The sequence below is a fragment of the Ruditapes philippinarum genome, unplaced genomic scaffold (assembly GCF_026571515.1).
Source record: "Ruditapes philippinarum isolate M1 unplaced genomic scaffold, ASM2657151v2 ctg1364_1_1_1_1, whole genome shotgun sequence".
Taxonomy (NCBI): Eukaryota; Metazoa; Mollusca; class Bivalvia; order Venerida; family Veneridae; genus Ruditapes; species Ruditapes philippinarum.
Window position 1 is genome coordinate 314,561 of NW_026852649.1, and position 16,238 is coordinate 330,798.

At 31.4% G+C, this 16,238-nt stretch overlaps 1 protein-coding gene across 1 annotated transcript; it reads right to left on the reverse strand.

Moving 5' to 3' along the window:
• Positions 1-2,027: 2,027 nt before the first annotated feature.
• Positions 2,028-15,422, reverse strand: LOC132720141 (bactericidal permeability-increasing protein-like). The gene is made up of 15 exons (XM_060704176.1): positions 15,180-15,422; positions 11,632-11,731; positions 10,989-11,111; positions 9,062-9,132; positions 8,415-8,569; positions 7,843-7,906; positions 7,259-7,350; positions 6,729-6,908; positions 6,414-6,488; positions 5,407-5,577; positions 4,586-4,653; positions 4,244-4,286; positions 3,671-3,734; positions 2,983-3,059; positions 2,028-2,490 (listed from the first exon to the last, which is right to left on the reverse strand). Exons 1-15 carry the CDS (start codon positions 15,301-15,303, stop codon positions 2,380-2,382), a joined length of 1,518 nt encoding a protein of 505 aa, XP_060560159.1. The 5' UTR covers positions 15,304-15,422; the 3' UTR covers positions 2,028-2,379.
• Between the last annotated feature and the right edge of the window lie 816 nt (positions 15,423-16,238).

Genomic DNA, 16,238 nt, shown 5'->3' on the forward strand with positions numbered 1-16,238 from the left:
GACATAGTAACTCGTGGCCATGACTAAATTATCTCGTGGCCACGACTTAATTATCGACTTGTGGCCACGACTTAGTAACTCGTTGCCACGACATAGTATCTCGTGCGCACGAGATAAATAAAAACACATACATGTCACCTTTGTGCCACCGTAAATGACAGAGCATTGGAGCAAAATAAAGAAGACGCTAATTTCGATGTTAGATGAAGAGTTTATTCATAATGTTATAATCAAGTAAAATGAAAGACATATTCATAAGAAAACATAAACTAAAATGTGCTACCTTCGAACAAACACGTTAGCCCTATGACTTGTAAGTGGGTCTGGTAGGTAGAGCTGATCAAGGTGCATGTTCCTGTGAAGTTCTGAGGCCCTAGAGGTAAGGACTTTCGTGTTAGGATTAAGGTTAAAGACATACCAAAAATATATGTCTTCCCAATGTCATTTACATGTTTATATAAAATATATATGTCACATATTATACACGTATAAAATTGTTTAATATACAGAGATTCTACTGCTAAAATTTGTAAACAAGAGGGCTATGATGGCCCTGAGGTCGCTCACCTGTATATAGGCCCCCCCGACCCCCCAACGTTGCAGGGCCAATTTTAACCCAAGGGCTTTTATTTGCACAAACTTGGTAGACACCCATAAGAAGTTGTTTCATGCTATACATCTAACCTCTAGCTCATTGGGCTTTTTTAAAGAAGATTTTTTTTAAGTTTTTACTATACACATATAGTTAAAAACAATGACACCCCTGGGGCCGGACCAGTTTTGACCCCAGGGCTTTTATTTGAACAAACTTTGTAGACACTAACAAGAAGATGTTTCATGCTTAATATCTTAATTCTAGCTATTTGGGTTTTTTCAAAGAAGATTTTTTAAGTTTTTGCTATACACATATAAGGAAAATCAATGACCCCCGGGGCGGTGCCAATTTTGATCCCAGGGCTTTTATTTGAACAGACTTGGTAGACACCTATTAGAACATGTTTGGTGCTAAATATCTAAGCCATAGCTCTTTGAGTTCTTTAAAAGAAGATTTTTAAGTTTTTACTATATGCATATAGGGAAAATCAATGACCCCCGGGGCAGGGCCAATTTTGACCCCAGGGCTTTTATTTGAACAAACTTGGTAGACACCTATTAGACCATGTTTGATGCTCAATATCTTAGCCATAGCTCTTTGAGTTCTTTAAAAGAAGATTTTTTAAGTTTTTACTATATGCATATAGGGAAAATCAATGACCCCCCGGGGCGGGGCCAATTTTGACCCCAGGGCTTTTATTTGAACAAACTTGGTAGACACCCATTAGAACATGTTTCATGCTAAATATCTTAGCTCTAGCTCTTTGGGTTCTTTAAAAGAAGATTTTTTTAAGTTTTTACTATATGCAAATAGGGAAAATCAATGACCCCCTGGGGCGGGGCCAATTTTGACCCCAGGGCTTTTATTTGAACAAACTTAGTAGACACTCACTAGAAGATGTTTCATGCCAAATATCTAAGCTCTAGCTCTTATGGTTTTTTAAAAGAAGATATTTAAAGTTTTTTCTTTCGGTTGCCATGGCAACCAGAGTTCTGCATGGAATTAAATTCTTTGAACAATTTTTAAAGGTGACCACCAAAGGAACATACCTGTGAAGTTTGGATGAAATTGGCATAGTGGTTTATGAGGAGATGTCATTTAAAGTAAAAGTATACGGACGACGGACTGACGGACGACGGACGGATGCCGGACGAAAAGTGATCACAAAGCTCACCCTGTCACTTTGTGACAGGTGAGCTAAAAAATCAAACCATTGATAAATATTACAAGCTAATTTAATAAATGAAAAGGAAATAGCTCTGATATTAAAATTTTATAGAAAACATAATATTTAAAAGATCTCCACTGAGATATAAAAATCTAAAAAGAAAGAATTTGTAACAAAGAACAACTGGGGAAAATAACACGGAAATATATGCAAAATAGTAAAAAAATAAAATTGAAAGTAATTTTTATCTATGTACATGTATAAGCATTTAAACGTTTTTCACATTTTAGTCTTTTTCACAATTAAAATTATTAGATCTACTCAGCCAGTTAATGATCTGAAATTCTTCACACAAGTCACTGGTCCAGATCTACATCAAATGGTATATTGCTAAATTTCGAAAAAATATTTCCTGTCCAAGAACACCCTTTTAATCTTTGCTTATTTGAATTATCACAATAACTCTGTCAAAATACGACAGCATAAAAACTGCTTATTCTATAACAAATAAGATAAAACGTATAAATGTTCCTCTCATGAATATGAATATTAACTCAAGAGATTAACTGTATAAATGATGTGTTTCTCAAACATGTGTTCAAACATATAAGCATGTTTAATGCCTGATAAATGGCTTGAACTTCAGTGGACCAGACATGTCATGATCATCTATCTCGTACTCTGTTGATCGGCTGTATTTCAAATCTGTGCTGATCAATACTGTGTCCTGTCAAAATTAAAACGTATAATTTATAACACTGAAAGTTTTCTTTATGAAATATGTTTTTGTATACTATTTAAAGAAACACATCTCGGTGATCTTAAAAGATTCTAAAGGCTACCTTATAAAAGGATAGGTTGTATACCAACCATTTAATAATGCTCTCGTTTAATAAAGTGACACCTAGACTGATCGACATTATTGCAGGCACAGGCCTGTATCAAAGGAGAAGCACCAACTGTTTGTAAGTCAGATGATGAGCTTTCTTATAGTCTATAGCCACTAATGTTTATAAAATCTTAATAAAATTCACTTAAATTACAATAATTTAATCAGTTCCTATTTCCTAGTCTCATAAACTAAAATATTTAGCTGTATTACGTTAATTTACTGAAGTCGCTAACTAAAACGCTGTAAGAAACATGGCAAAAAATATAATAATTTCGTGTCACAGTTATGTAGTGAAACCTAAAAACAGGACCAAGTACTCATTATTACCTTTGCAAAAGAAATCTTAGTATTTTGGAATTTTATATCACCAGTTACTGGCAGTGGAAATCCTCTCTTACCAAGATCTACAAACATAAAAAATATGAAAAATATAAAAGTTGAAATTACTTAAAAAGATACTCAACGAACAATTTCCTGAACAACATTTTCATCACAACTATGATTCTTGAACATAACTAAGTTATTCCATGTGCCCTACGAAAGATGCAAATTTGGCAATTTTGCTAAATTTCACGGATACACTGAAATAATTGTTCTATGTTAAAGATTTATACAAATTTTCAAAGCGATTTGTAGTTAAGAAAGCTACAGGCAATAAATATTAAATTTTCTTGCATTATAGTATATCAAAGTATGGTTAATTGTTTAAATGCATTGTCTAACAGCATTCATAATTATATTCCTACCCATTAGAACTCGAACCGCGCATTATTCTACAGCAATGCACTCACGCAACATTACGGCCATTTCCGTCAGTCTTCGGATAAGTACTAATATGAATAATAGCCGAGGATGTTCCCATTGGCACTCATGTTTAATAACTACTTTAAAACATATAATTTTATATGTATATTATAGAATTGGATTGAATGTAAATCGTATAAAGTATATGATTTACATACAATTCAGCTGTGGTATCAAATAAGATTTTAATACATATGCATGATTTACTTACCATTCAGCTGTGGTATAAGGTAAGATTTCAACACTTGCTTGATCAAAAAGTTGAGAAAAAAATCCTATAAAATAAAGCATATATATATAATAGCATGCCTTTTCTATAATACAAGATACATTGAGCAGTAATTGGTTCAATTCAGTTAATTTACCTTAATATCTAATTATATTATTACTGAAAAAACAACTTGAATTTTTTTATAAAACTACGACATGTTAGGTCTTTTAATTATTGCAAACAACAAAAAACACACAGAAAAACAGCAAAGCATCATGTCCCGTTTGTCTGCTCTCTACATAAAGTTGACATATAAAGTATCAGCCTAGTTATAGCAAATATACATGTTTAATTAACTTATCTGCTTATAGAACACAACAGGTGGGTTGATTTACAAACTAAACAATGAATACCTTTAAGCAAGTCAAATTGTATATTGTAATAAAAAAATAAAATACAATTTTAAAGTAATATTGTTGGGCAACCTTAATTAGCACTTATGTATCAAGAAATACTATGTTAAGGTAAAAACTCCTGAAAGTTGTATTCAGTCAAATATGATATACGACTTACACTGACTTCCCCCACGGCAGATTTCTCAACTTTAAGTTTTAAACTGAAAAAACAAAACAAAATGAACTGCCAGATACAAATGCTAGTTATAATTCAAACATGAAAAATATCAACATGAAAGTAACATTGATTCCTCTCGGCCAGATAGGCTGTGGTCTACATTATTTTTCTGGGAAAACGAAAAAATAAATAAAAAACAAACACCCCCTCCCTCCCCGAAGATTTCACAAAATGTAAACAAAATGATGTCAATATTCAAGAATCACCTAAACACTGGTGAGAGGTGGGGAGATCTCCACTGTCCTCTTCCCCTTAAAATTATACTGAGAATAAATAACTTACTCTAGATCTTTGATTTTTGCAAACAACAGCTCCTTCTGCATATAAACATCAACTGTTGTAGACATTGTCTGTAATATAAAATAATACAGCCTTACACAAAATTACGTTCAGGAAAAAGGAGTAAAAGGTTTATAAACAAGTACGTTCAATTTCAAGCCCCAGACAAAACTTCTCAACTGACTGCCATATCCCCAGTACCACATTATCTGTCCCCGATCTGAACATATTCGTTGTTTTTCTCGCCTACATTTTAGTACCGTCCAGTGATCCTTGTCTACGGTCACGCTTATACATGAACCAAGTGTGCTTGGATAACCGTGCTTTATTTGCAATAACGCACTTTTTTTTCTAAAGAAGCATGCTATATCTGAGATATCGCACTCAGCGTTATTATTAATAAAGCATGTTACTGGCGTATAACAACTGAGGAACATCAAAGACAAATCGCCGCACCATGCAATAACAACAGCTTATTGCAATGACAGCCTCGGCCTTATTGAATTTCTCGCCCTTAGGTGGCAAGTTTAAAATGCGTCTTTACAGATTTTAATGCATGGAAAAAGGTGCACTATCGCTCTATTGGTAAGATTTATCGTGGCCTTGAAGTCATGTAGGCAATAAAAATGTCAAATATAACTGCAACAATTTATATTTCATCTTTATTGGCCAGCTTTAAATATTTTATAAATATTAATTAATATATTTTTTGTGTATACTAAATAAATAAAAAATAAGAAATAAAAACAAAACCTCATTAAATTCTAAGAAAAGTTAAACAATGAAACATGTGTATCAATAATTGACAAAAGTTGGCTACATACAGCATGTAGTGTCAGTAGAAATGGTGCAGCTGTAGATCCAGGCTTTGTTGCATACATATCTATCTTTCCTGCAAAACTGAGAGTAACACCACCACTGGCAACTTCCATTTTTGGTGCCTGTGTGCTGTTCATATGTAGTTCAACGTTCATATTTGGGAAGTGCTTCCCTATCTGTAACATCATAAAAGACATATTTCCTACAGTCATATATAATGTATGATGTACTATGTCATATCATCAATTTATTGTAAACGTCTTAGGCTTTACCTAATCCTGGAATATTTCAAATAATTATGAAAGTAAAATAGAAAACAAAAACAGAATTCATAATGAACGCCCCAAAACAGCTATATTGAAAATATTGCAGGCTCGGTTTGATTTAGCCTATTCATGGATGGTAATGCTATTTGCAAGGTACCGTCCATGCCCCCTAGAACCGTCTTTAGCAAAACTGAACAATTAACCACGAAAATTTTGAATTTAAAAACATCCGCAGATGTATTCATACGGCGGTTATCATGGAACCTTCAATGTGACACGTCTTATGGCTCATATTAAAAAGAGAGCGGGTGCCTTTTAGAGAAAACTGATTTTGGAAATCGCTGATTAAACAAAGAAACATAATGGCAAATTGATTTTTTTTCAATTGTATTTTAAGTATCTCATTTAATTACATGTTCATACATACCTGAGGACTTAGGACAACAATACAGCGATCAAATTAAATGTATATCTCAGGAATCAAGATGCAAATACACTATTTACAATCATGTTTATACATACCTGAGGAATTAGGATTATATGTTCATACACACCTGAGAAATTAGGATTAAATGTTCATACATACTTGAGGAATTAGGATTAAATGTTCATACATACCTGAGGAATTAGAATTAAATGTTCATACACACCTGAGAAATTAGGATTAAATGTTCATACATACCTGAGAAAATAGGATTAAATGTTCATACACGCATGAGAAATTAGGATTAAATGTTCATACACACCTGAGGAATTAGGACGCCAATACACTGAATACCACTACAGGTTGTATTGAGAGCACCCTTATTACCAGGTGGTAGCTGAAATAAAATCATTGATATATTAAATCAATTGTTGGAAGTTATAATTTCTTTGTTAAAAACATCATACACAGCACATAATGTTAAAGTGTTATCAAGAAAAAATACGTAACAAGTCTGACAAAAAAAAGTATGCCTATGTCATACATGGTTTTGTGCTATAGTTTTAACATGAATGGTTTAACGTAATATTAAACAAAGAAGTTGTTTACTAAAATATAAAAGTGATAATATACATACATCTTTCTGTGTAAGGTTATATACCAGGAAGCCATGTTTCTGTGCAGTATAACCTATTGTATCAAACATATAATCTGACATCCACAAATATAACATACTACTTGTATCTGTGTCATTAGGCATAGGGGGCGGGTTCATGGGGCTTTCTGTACCAGGATCAGTCAACCAGAACAGTTCTCCCTGAAACAATCACTTTATTCATAAAATTGTTTTACAGTTAACATTGTCAAACTCTAAGTGGCTTTCCATGTACTTTTAACATTCTTTTCTTATAAACAATTTGTAACAGGGATTAGAAAACATTTAGACAAGACTAGAATATTATTTAAATATAGAAAAAGTAGATCATTAGATTTTCATTTTTCATTTGACCTCTTTTTGTTCACAAAGACACATAATGAAGAATTCCAGGTACAACAACGAATGCACACTGACGATACACTAACAAGGCTAAATGAAATACAACTAAAGAAAAGTGTAATATTCTATAGTATATAGATTAATGAACTTTACTTTTATTTTTTTTGTACCTTATGAAATGTGTCCATATACTGAGGCTGAAATTCCGGTTTCTTTATTAGGCGGTAGTCTAGAAGAAATTTCTTTCCAAGAGGTGTTGTTACTAAAATTAGAAATAAACAAAGTAATTACTAAAACGAAAAGCTTTGCAGACATTTTGTTGTCTTATTGTGTACAATACAATTATAGTGAACATTAAACATTAGAATAAATAGTTTCAAATAATGATATACGAAATTAATTCATCGAAATGAAAATGTAAGAAAATTATTATATTTGTACTTTCAACACAACTGAATAAGAAAGGTAATTAGATAAAATATTATAAACATTACATTATTATTGCGATTTGTTTTATTCTCAATTCAAATGTCAAAACTGCTCAATCAAAAGTAATTCGTGTATAAAGTCATCATTATGTTGTAACTTTAAAATATTTCTTTAAAGTAATGATATTTGAATTAAAAAATATGCCGCAAAGACCAAAACGTATTAATATATAGGTACACGCATAGTTTACCCTCTTCGATCTGATAAACATTCATCTACGGCATACATTCATAATTATATTACATGTATACAGTTTTATAAATACCTTTCAATTGAGCAAGTTTATTTTTTGCATCCTCATTGATTTCCTTGTTAATCAATGTACACATCTGTAAAAATACACAAAACATAAGTCTACAATGCAGACTAATAATATTTTATTAACAAGAATCCTTAAAAGAGCCAAACTATTTGATCCAAATTTTTCAAAATAAAGTTAATTAAACTTGAGAATATATTTTGCTGTGAATCTTAAATATCATAAACGTCTGTGAAAATCTAAGAGAAGAAAATCCCCTATACCTTAAACAAAAACATTGATAATATAATTTTGTCGTTACTGATGATCATCAACAAACAAATGAGCCGCATCACGACAAAACCAACATAATGGGTTTGCGACCAGCATGGATCAAGACCAGTCTGCACATCCGCGCAGTCTGATCAGGATCCATGCTGTTCGCTTACCAACCCTATTACAAGTAGAGAAACTAATAGCGAACAGCATGGATCCTGATCAGACTGCGCGGATGCGCAGGCTGGTCTGGATCCATGCTGGTCGCAAACGCACTTTGTTGGTTTTGTCGTGACGCGGCTCAAATTTAAATTTCCCCTAACCTGTTTATTGAGAGTGTCTTTAATGAGTCTTCCAACTTTATCTCTAAAAAGATTGTATAGCCAGGACATGCCTCCTTTAAAGTGGAAGTTAACATGATCTATGTTGCTGGAACAACCAGTTGATGAAATAGTCGGTCTTCCATTTGTGTCTTCACCTATGTTATATGAATTTATATGAAAGGTTGAAAGGTAAAGTTTTCTGCAAGCATAACGGTGAAGGTAAAAGAGAAACAATGGGTAAATATATATAACATTGGAATAGACAAATATATTGCTCGAACATGGTGTATGTCTACTAATGAAATACTGAACGATATAACGAAGAATTAGGAAAAACCATTAACGGTGACGTAATGTTAACGTAAACATATGTGGCGTTATCACCCAACTTGATATTAGTCTTCTTAAATTCTACATAGCAACCAGTGTCTGAGTTGCCCGCTATTCACTAAGTTCATATTTTGAACATTTTCCCTATAAATGATGAATGCTTTAGTTGACACGTCCATTTAATATGTTAGCGTGAAGAGGGTTAATTATTGAAACTTGCTGTCTGGTACATTGTTTTTGTGACAAGTCAAAGAATATTTTTGAAAGGGTGTAAATGTTGACAACAACAATAAAGAGAATAAATTGATAACATTTACCAATGTTCAGTCCTAGACTGAATGATAGTCCGGATACATCAGCATCAAAACTGCCTTTATCTTTAATAAACCTGTTAATAGTAAATACGTAGTGAAAAATACTACACCACTTTTCATATAACTGACACTGTTAAAATATATATTGTAGCAAATGTAGATAATTATGTAAGAGCATTCAAAGTTATTCGGAATAGAAGTCAAAATACAGGCATTTTGCCTAACATCATGTTTGCATTTTAATTAAAATATTAATATGTTTGAATGCTATTTAGATAATTTGACACATTGTATAATCTTTCAATTTTTTAATATATAACATATGATACATACATACAAAAACAACTACCACTATTTTAAATATAACATACGATAAATTCATACATATAAAACAACTACCACTATTTTAAATATAACATAAGATAAATTCATACATACAAAAACAACTACCACTATTTTAAATATAACATACGATAAATTCATACATACAAATACAAATACCACTATTTTAAAGATAACATACGATAAATTCATAAATACAAAAACAACTACCACTATTTTAAATCTAACATACGATAAATTCATACATACAAATACCACTATTTTAAATATAACATACGATAAATTCATACATACAAAAACAACTACTACTATTTTAAATCTAACATACGATAAATTCATACATACAAATACCACTGTTTTAAATATAACATACGATAAATTCATACATACAAAAACAACTACTACTATTTTAAATCTAACATACGATAAATTCATACATACAAAAATCACTACCACTATTTTAAAGATAACATACGATAAATTCATACATACAAAAACAACTACCACTATCTTAAATAAAACATAAGATACATTCATAAATACAAAAACAACTACCACTATTTTAAATCTAACATACGATAAATTCATACATACAAATACCACTGTTTTAAATATAACATACGATAAATTCATACATACAAAAACAACTACTACTATTTTAAATCTAACATACGATAAATTCATACATACAAAAATCACTACCACTATTTTAAAGATAACATACGATAAATTCATACATACAAAAACAACTACCACTATCTTAAATAAAACATAAGATACATTCATAAATACAAAAACAACTACCACTATTTTAAATATAACATACGATAAATTCATACATACAAAAATCACTACCACTATTTTAAATATAACATAAGATTAATTCATACATACAATAACAACTACCACTATTTTAAATATAGCATACGATAAATTTATACATACAAAAACAACTACCACTATTTTAAATATTACATAAGATAAATTCATAAATTCATACATACAAAAACAACTACCACTATTTTAAATATAACATAAGATAAATTCATAAATTTATAAATACAAAAACAACTACCACTATATTAAATATAACATAAGATACATTCATAAATACAAAAATCACTACCACTATTTTAAATATAACATACGATTTATTCATAAATACTAAAGCAACTACCACTATTTTAAATATAACATACGATAAATTCATACATACAAAAACAACTACCACTATATTAAATATAACATAAGATACATTTATACAAACAAAAACAACTACCACTATTTTAAATATAACATAAGATACATTTATACAAACAAAAACAACTACCACTATTTTAAATATAACATAAGATACATTTATACAAACAAAAACAACTACCACTATTTTAAATATAACATAAGATACATTTATACAAACAAAAACAACTACCACTATTTTAAATATAACATAAGATACATTTATACAAACAAAAACAACTACCACTATTTTAAATATAACATAAGATACATTTATACAAACAAAAACAACTACCACTATTTTAAATATAACATAAGATACATTTATATAAACAAAATAAACAATTACAATTTCTTATAATGGAAGTCTCCATGAACCTTTATTCCTGCACCCGATGCTCTCCAGGACAGACCAACACCTGGGATAGTATTTAATGTACTGGCTGGGGCTGTAAACTGTACTACATTAATACTGAAACGTGAAATAATACAACATCAATGATTTAAATGAAAACAAAAGACATCAATTTTTATTCCTCATTGAAAACATAAAGTTCACGAAAGTATTTTTTTTTAAAAATGCCCGATCTCGCACTTGTTACTGTAATTACCAATTCATAAAGTATTTTGCATTATCAAAATGATACCTCACCTTTAGAAAAAAGTATAATGAAAAATCAATCAAGGTTACGCTTAAAATTCTTCGAATTTTCTTACCATTTGAAAGTTCTACACATATATGAGCCGCGTCACGACAAAACAAACGTTATGCGTTGCGCATCCGCGTAGTCTGATCAGGATCCATGCTGTTCGCTATCAGTTTCTCTACTTGTAATAGGGTTTGTAAGCGAACAGCATGGATCCTGATCAGACAGCGCGGATGCGCAGGCTGGTCTGGATCCATGCTGGTCGCAAACGCACTATGTTGGTTTTGTCGTGACCCGGCTCATATGTATTTGTCGGTTTTGACAAGGTAAATCTGCCAGACTCACTTGTTAATGGAGTAATCGAAGCCAGATGCCTTGCCTGATTGGTCGGGTATTTTCAGTTTCTGTACATTTTCTTTCAGGGCTTCAGTGGCAGAATTGATTGCTATTAATTTATAAAAATAAAGAAATTGAATTTATATGCACATCAGAAAAATATAAACAAGAACAATAAGAGAGACCAGAAGGCTTGTTTACAGTTAAATTTGATGAATCACTTGCGCTTAATTGCAATGGGTTTGAATCCCTCAAATGACTTAAAATTCCTTCTTGCTAGGAAATCTTCAAGCATCGAGGTTTGTGGTACTATTCTATTGCCATAAAGAAATAATAAAGTTGAAGAATAAATAAAAAAATTCAAAATTTAAGGGGGAAATAATTCTGGAAATATGGACGGTAGATTTACAAACCTTGTCATATCATTATGATGTATGATAATAAGGAACATATACTTAAAATCTGAAGTTGATACCTAAAGAAAGAAAGAAGTTATAAAAACAAACAAAATTTCTTTATGAAAGTTCTAAGTTCAAGGATGACAATTTTGTCAATTTAGGTGCTAGAACTATGAACCCTGCCACTAATGATTTGGATGATGATAAGAAACAAATATATGAAGTTTGAGGAAGATACATTTATTTATTTTAAAAAAAAATATATGAAAATTCTAAGTTCAATGAGGTTTTCTGACAGTTTTGATTAAATAGTTATGAACCTTGTCATATATGATGTGGTTGATAATCAAAAACATTTAATTCAAGTTCAGCTTAAGATATAAAGTAGTTTTAGTGAAAAATAAACAAGGTAAAAACTGCCGCGGTTGCGGACACTGGGTGACTAGAATAGTTCTGAGTATATTCTCTAAAGTCGAGGATAAATGAGCCGCGTCACGACAAAACCAACATAATGGGTTTGCGAACAGCATGGATCCAGACCAGCCTGCGCATTCGCGCAGTCTGATCAGGATCCATGTTGTTCGCTATCAGTTTCTTTACTTGTTAAAGGGTCTGTAAGCGAACAGCATGGATCCTGATCAGACTGCGCGGATGCGCAGGCTGGTCTTGATCCATGCTGGTCGCAAACACATTATGTTGGTTTTGTCGTGACACGGCTCAAATGTTGTGCATAATCTTCATACTGCCACCTATCTACATTTCAAGTTTCATAAAAATATATTAAGTGCTTTTTAAGTTGTCATAAAAATTGTTATATTTGCCATATCTAAGTCTATATGTGGCCATAGCAACCAAATTTCTCAATATTACACTAAGGAAGAAATAAAATGATGTGCAAAATATTAAGACTGCCATCTACACATCTGTAATATTTCATAAAACTATTTTCAGTACTATTTGTGTCATCACGGGACCCAGTTTTTATGTCTTATTTGCCATATTTTAAGTCTTTTTGTTGCCAAATTTATTCACAAAGAAAGAAATGAGGAAGATGTGCATACGCACCAGACTGCCACCTATCCATATTTCAAGTTATTTTCAGCACTTTTTGCGTTATCACGGGGTCCAATTTTGTGGACAGACTGACGGACGGACGAATGGTAAACCTAAAGAACTCTCCCGTTAAACCGATAGGAGACTTATAATGATAATAGATTTAAAAAAGAAACAACATGTGAAGCTGAATAAATTTGAAAGAAGTTCGAAAGTTTGTGGATGATGGAGAACATTAAATGCAACGGTATTCCCGGTGATAAGATGACAGAATAAAGTGTTTAACACAAAAATTAATTTAGCTGGAATTTATAATTATTGTATAAGAATTTATAAAATTTTATGACAAGAAACTATATATATCTAAGTTAAATCACAATGAAGAAATAAAATTGCATAAAACAAGTCATCAAAGTTATTTGAAAAGAATATGGGTTATTTTTGAATATTTTTTTTTCAGATTAAGATTATTGAAAGTAATTAAACTGCTTAAACTTGTTAGAATCGATTTAATAACAAGAGCTGTCGGAGAACAGCGACACTCGACAATTTGAAAGAGTTGTCACAAGGTTGTTTCATTGAGTATAATAATATTTACCTATATGAATACATAAAATTGTCCAAAAAGTACAAAGACTTGTTATTAACATGTTTTATCGAGTAAATCACTGCTTTATTATTATGAATGCATACAATTGTCTCAAAAAAGGCAAATACGCTTCAGTAGTTACGGAGATACCAGCTTACACGCAAAACTTAACCAAGAATTTTTAAATCAAACATGCAAAAAAGCAAATCAGAATTATGCGACTTAAGCCAATCATGTTAAATAATCTCAGAGAACAGGTGTGTCAAGTTTCAATCCATTCCCTTTAGATATTAATTTTCATAAGTTTGGAGAAACAAGCTAACACGTGAAAACTTAATCAAGAATTTCTAAGTCAAAAAGGGGCATAAATATGCAAAAAATAGCAGAGTTGTGGTACTTGTGCCTGTCATGTTAGATAATCACACAGAACAAGTGTGTGAAGATGCAATTTATTCCCTTAGTTATGGAGATACCAGCTTACACGCAAAAACTTAACCAAGAATTTCTTATTTGAAAAGGGGCATAATTATGTAAACAGCAGATCAGAGTTATGGGACTTGTGTCAATAAGGTAAAATAATCACTGAAGTTTCAATCCATTCGCTTCAGTAGCTATATATATATATATATGGAGATACTGCCTTACCCGTAAAAAAACTTAATCACAGGGACGCCGACTTCGACAAATGGGTGACTGAATTAGCCCGAGTTTTCTGCGAATAGTCGAGCTAAAACCCGATAAAGACTATGAAATTACCGTCGAGGTGTTCAGATTGCTTAAATCGATATTTTTGGAAATTCCCCTTATCACACAGGAGTTATTTTTGGACATTGAAACAGGAAGCTAACACTTATGTCATGTGTTCATTACGGAAGATATTACGACAGTTAATTTTATCTAATGATAAACATTGAAATAAAACGGGAAAGCACCCTTGGCCAGCCCAATATTACAACAAAATGTTAACCCTTTTAGCTGACGTACACAATAGTATATCTTGGAATATTACACTGTAGCTTTAAAATTAAAACGTCAGATGAATTCATTGCCTCAACTATAGCTTATCAATACACATTATATAGATAATTCCGGCCAAGCCTATCTTATTTATTACCCTCCAAAACTGAAAATAAAGATGTCCCTACCATGAAGGGACTTTAAAGTATTACATCTATTTTGAAAAAAAAGTATTATTAATTACATATCTATAAATTTGTCTCAGATGTGACTGTAATGTATTATAATTATATAACATTAACATAAATATGGGTACTAATTACATATGTACTTCATAATGAAAATCCACACCTGTAAACAAAATTCTTTTATATCGAATTAATCTACATGTACATGTATTTCTATTTAATAGCATTTATGTATTTGTTCTTCATGGTTACACAACCGGAACATTTATTGGAGAAATTACATAAAGCATTCCCGTTTTTAAGATATTTGAATTAAACCTAACTTTGCCAATCTTCAGTTAAATAAACCAAATTTGTTAGTAATAAACTTACCGTATGTAAATCCTTTCTGTGTTATCCTTGCCTTAAAGCCCGGGTTTCGAGCACACAAACCTTCTCGCAAGATAAACAGGAGCAAAAAGCACACAAATAGACACTTGGGCGACATGGCTGTCATCAAATTGAAGCTACAGTTTAAAATGAAATAAGATCAAATCAATTTTAACTTCCCCGTTTCTCCTAATTCTGTATTAGTTTATGATGTTTAATCTAGTGTGTCGAGATAAACAAATGTATGTAAGTGGAAACGGATAGAACATTTATTTACCTTTAACCTTTATTTCCGTTAAACTTACATAAAGGATTTGTGTCGCTTTGTGTTTTATATTGACCATCGTTTGTTTATGTTTGCCTGGTTATATACTGGTGTTTAATACAGGTACAAGCTTGTATCACTCGTCGCAGGAGAAAACTCTGTCTCTCCCCTACCCTACCCCCCCCCCCTGCCCCCTCCACTCTCGCCGTCTTGTGTTATCTATGCCCAACAAACTATTAAGAACACTTTTTTACAGAGGCAAAATTATAAACATATATAACATCCACATTAAATGATATATGTCGGAGATACGTACAGGTATTTGTACATTCAAAGGTGTCCAGTGCTTGAAATACGTGATCGTTTATTTTCATTAAATATTAAACAAAATATCGCGGTACAAGGTTTTCTCTCTATTGACATATATAAAGACTGAAAAACAGAGATGGTATAATATATGACAGCTATACATATATAATACTTGAGTTTAATGAATGTTTTACAGCATTCTGAGTTCTACAGAACATGTACATTAAGAAAGAATAAGAACAAAAATCTAATTTCAATATATTATAAAGACTAACCTTGATTCCCAACCAATTAAATTTACAATATAAAGCTAAATATTATTTAGAGCTAAAGGTCATTAAATCGATTATTGGACACAACATAATGTAGGAAATTATTTATTTATATCTTGATCATGTTTGTTCATGTGAAAACCTGATAACCACAAACAGACAGGTTTATTCCATGGATGATTGCTGTCCATAACCTATGGTTTGAGCAAATCTTTT

Coding starts and splice junctions, on each gene's coding strand:
- LOC132720141 (XM_060704176.1), bottom strand. CDS start 15,303: ATGACAGCCATGTCGCCCAAGTGTCTATTTGTGTGCTTTTTGCTCCTG. Junction 11,732..15,179: donor ACAGAAAGGATTTACATACG/GTAAGTTTATTA, acceptor ATAAATTAATAG/CAATCAATTCTGCCACTGAA. Junction 7,907..8,414: donor AAGACACTCTCAATAAACAG/GTTAGGGGAAAT, acceptor GTATTTTTACAG/ATGTGTACATTGATTAACAA.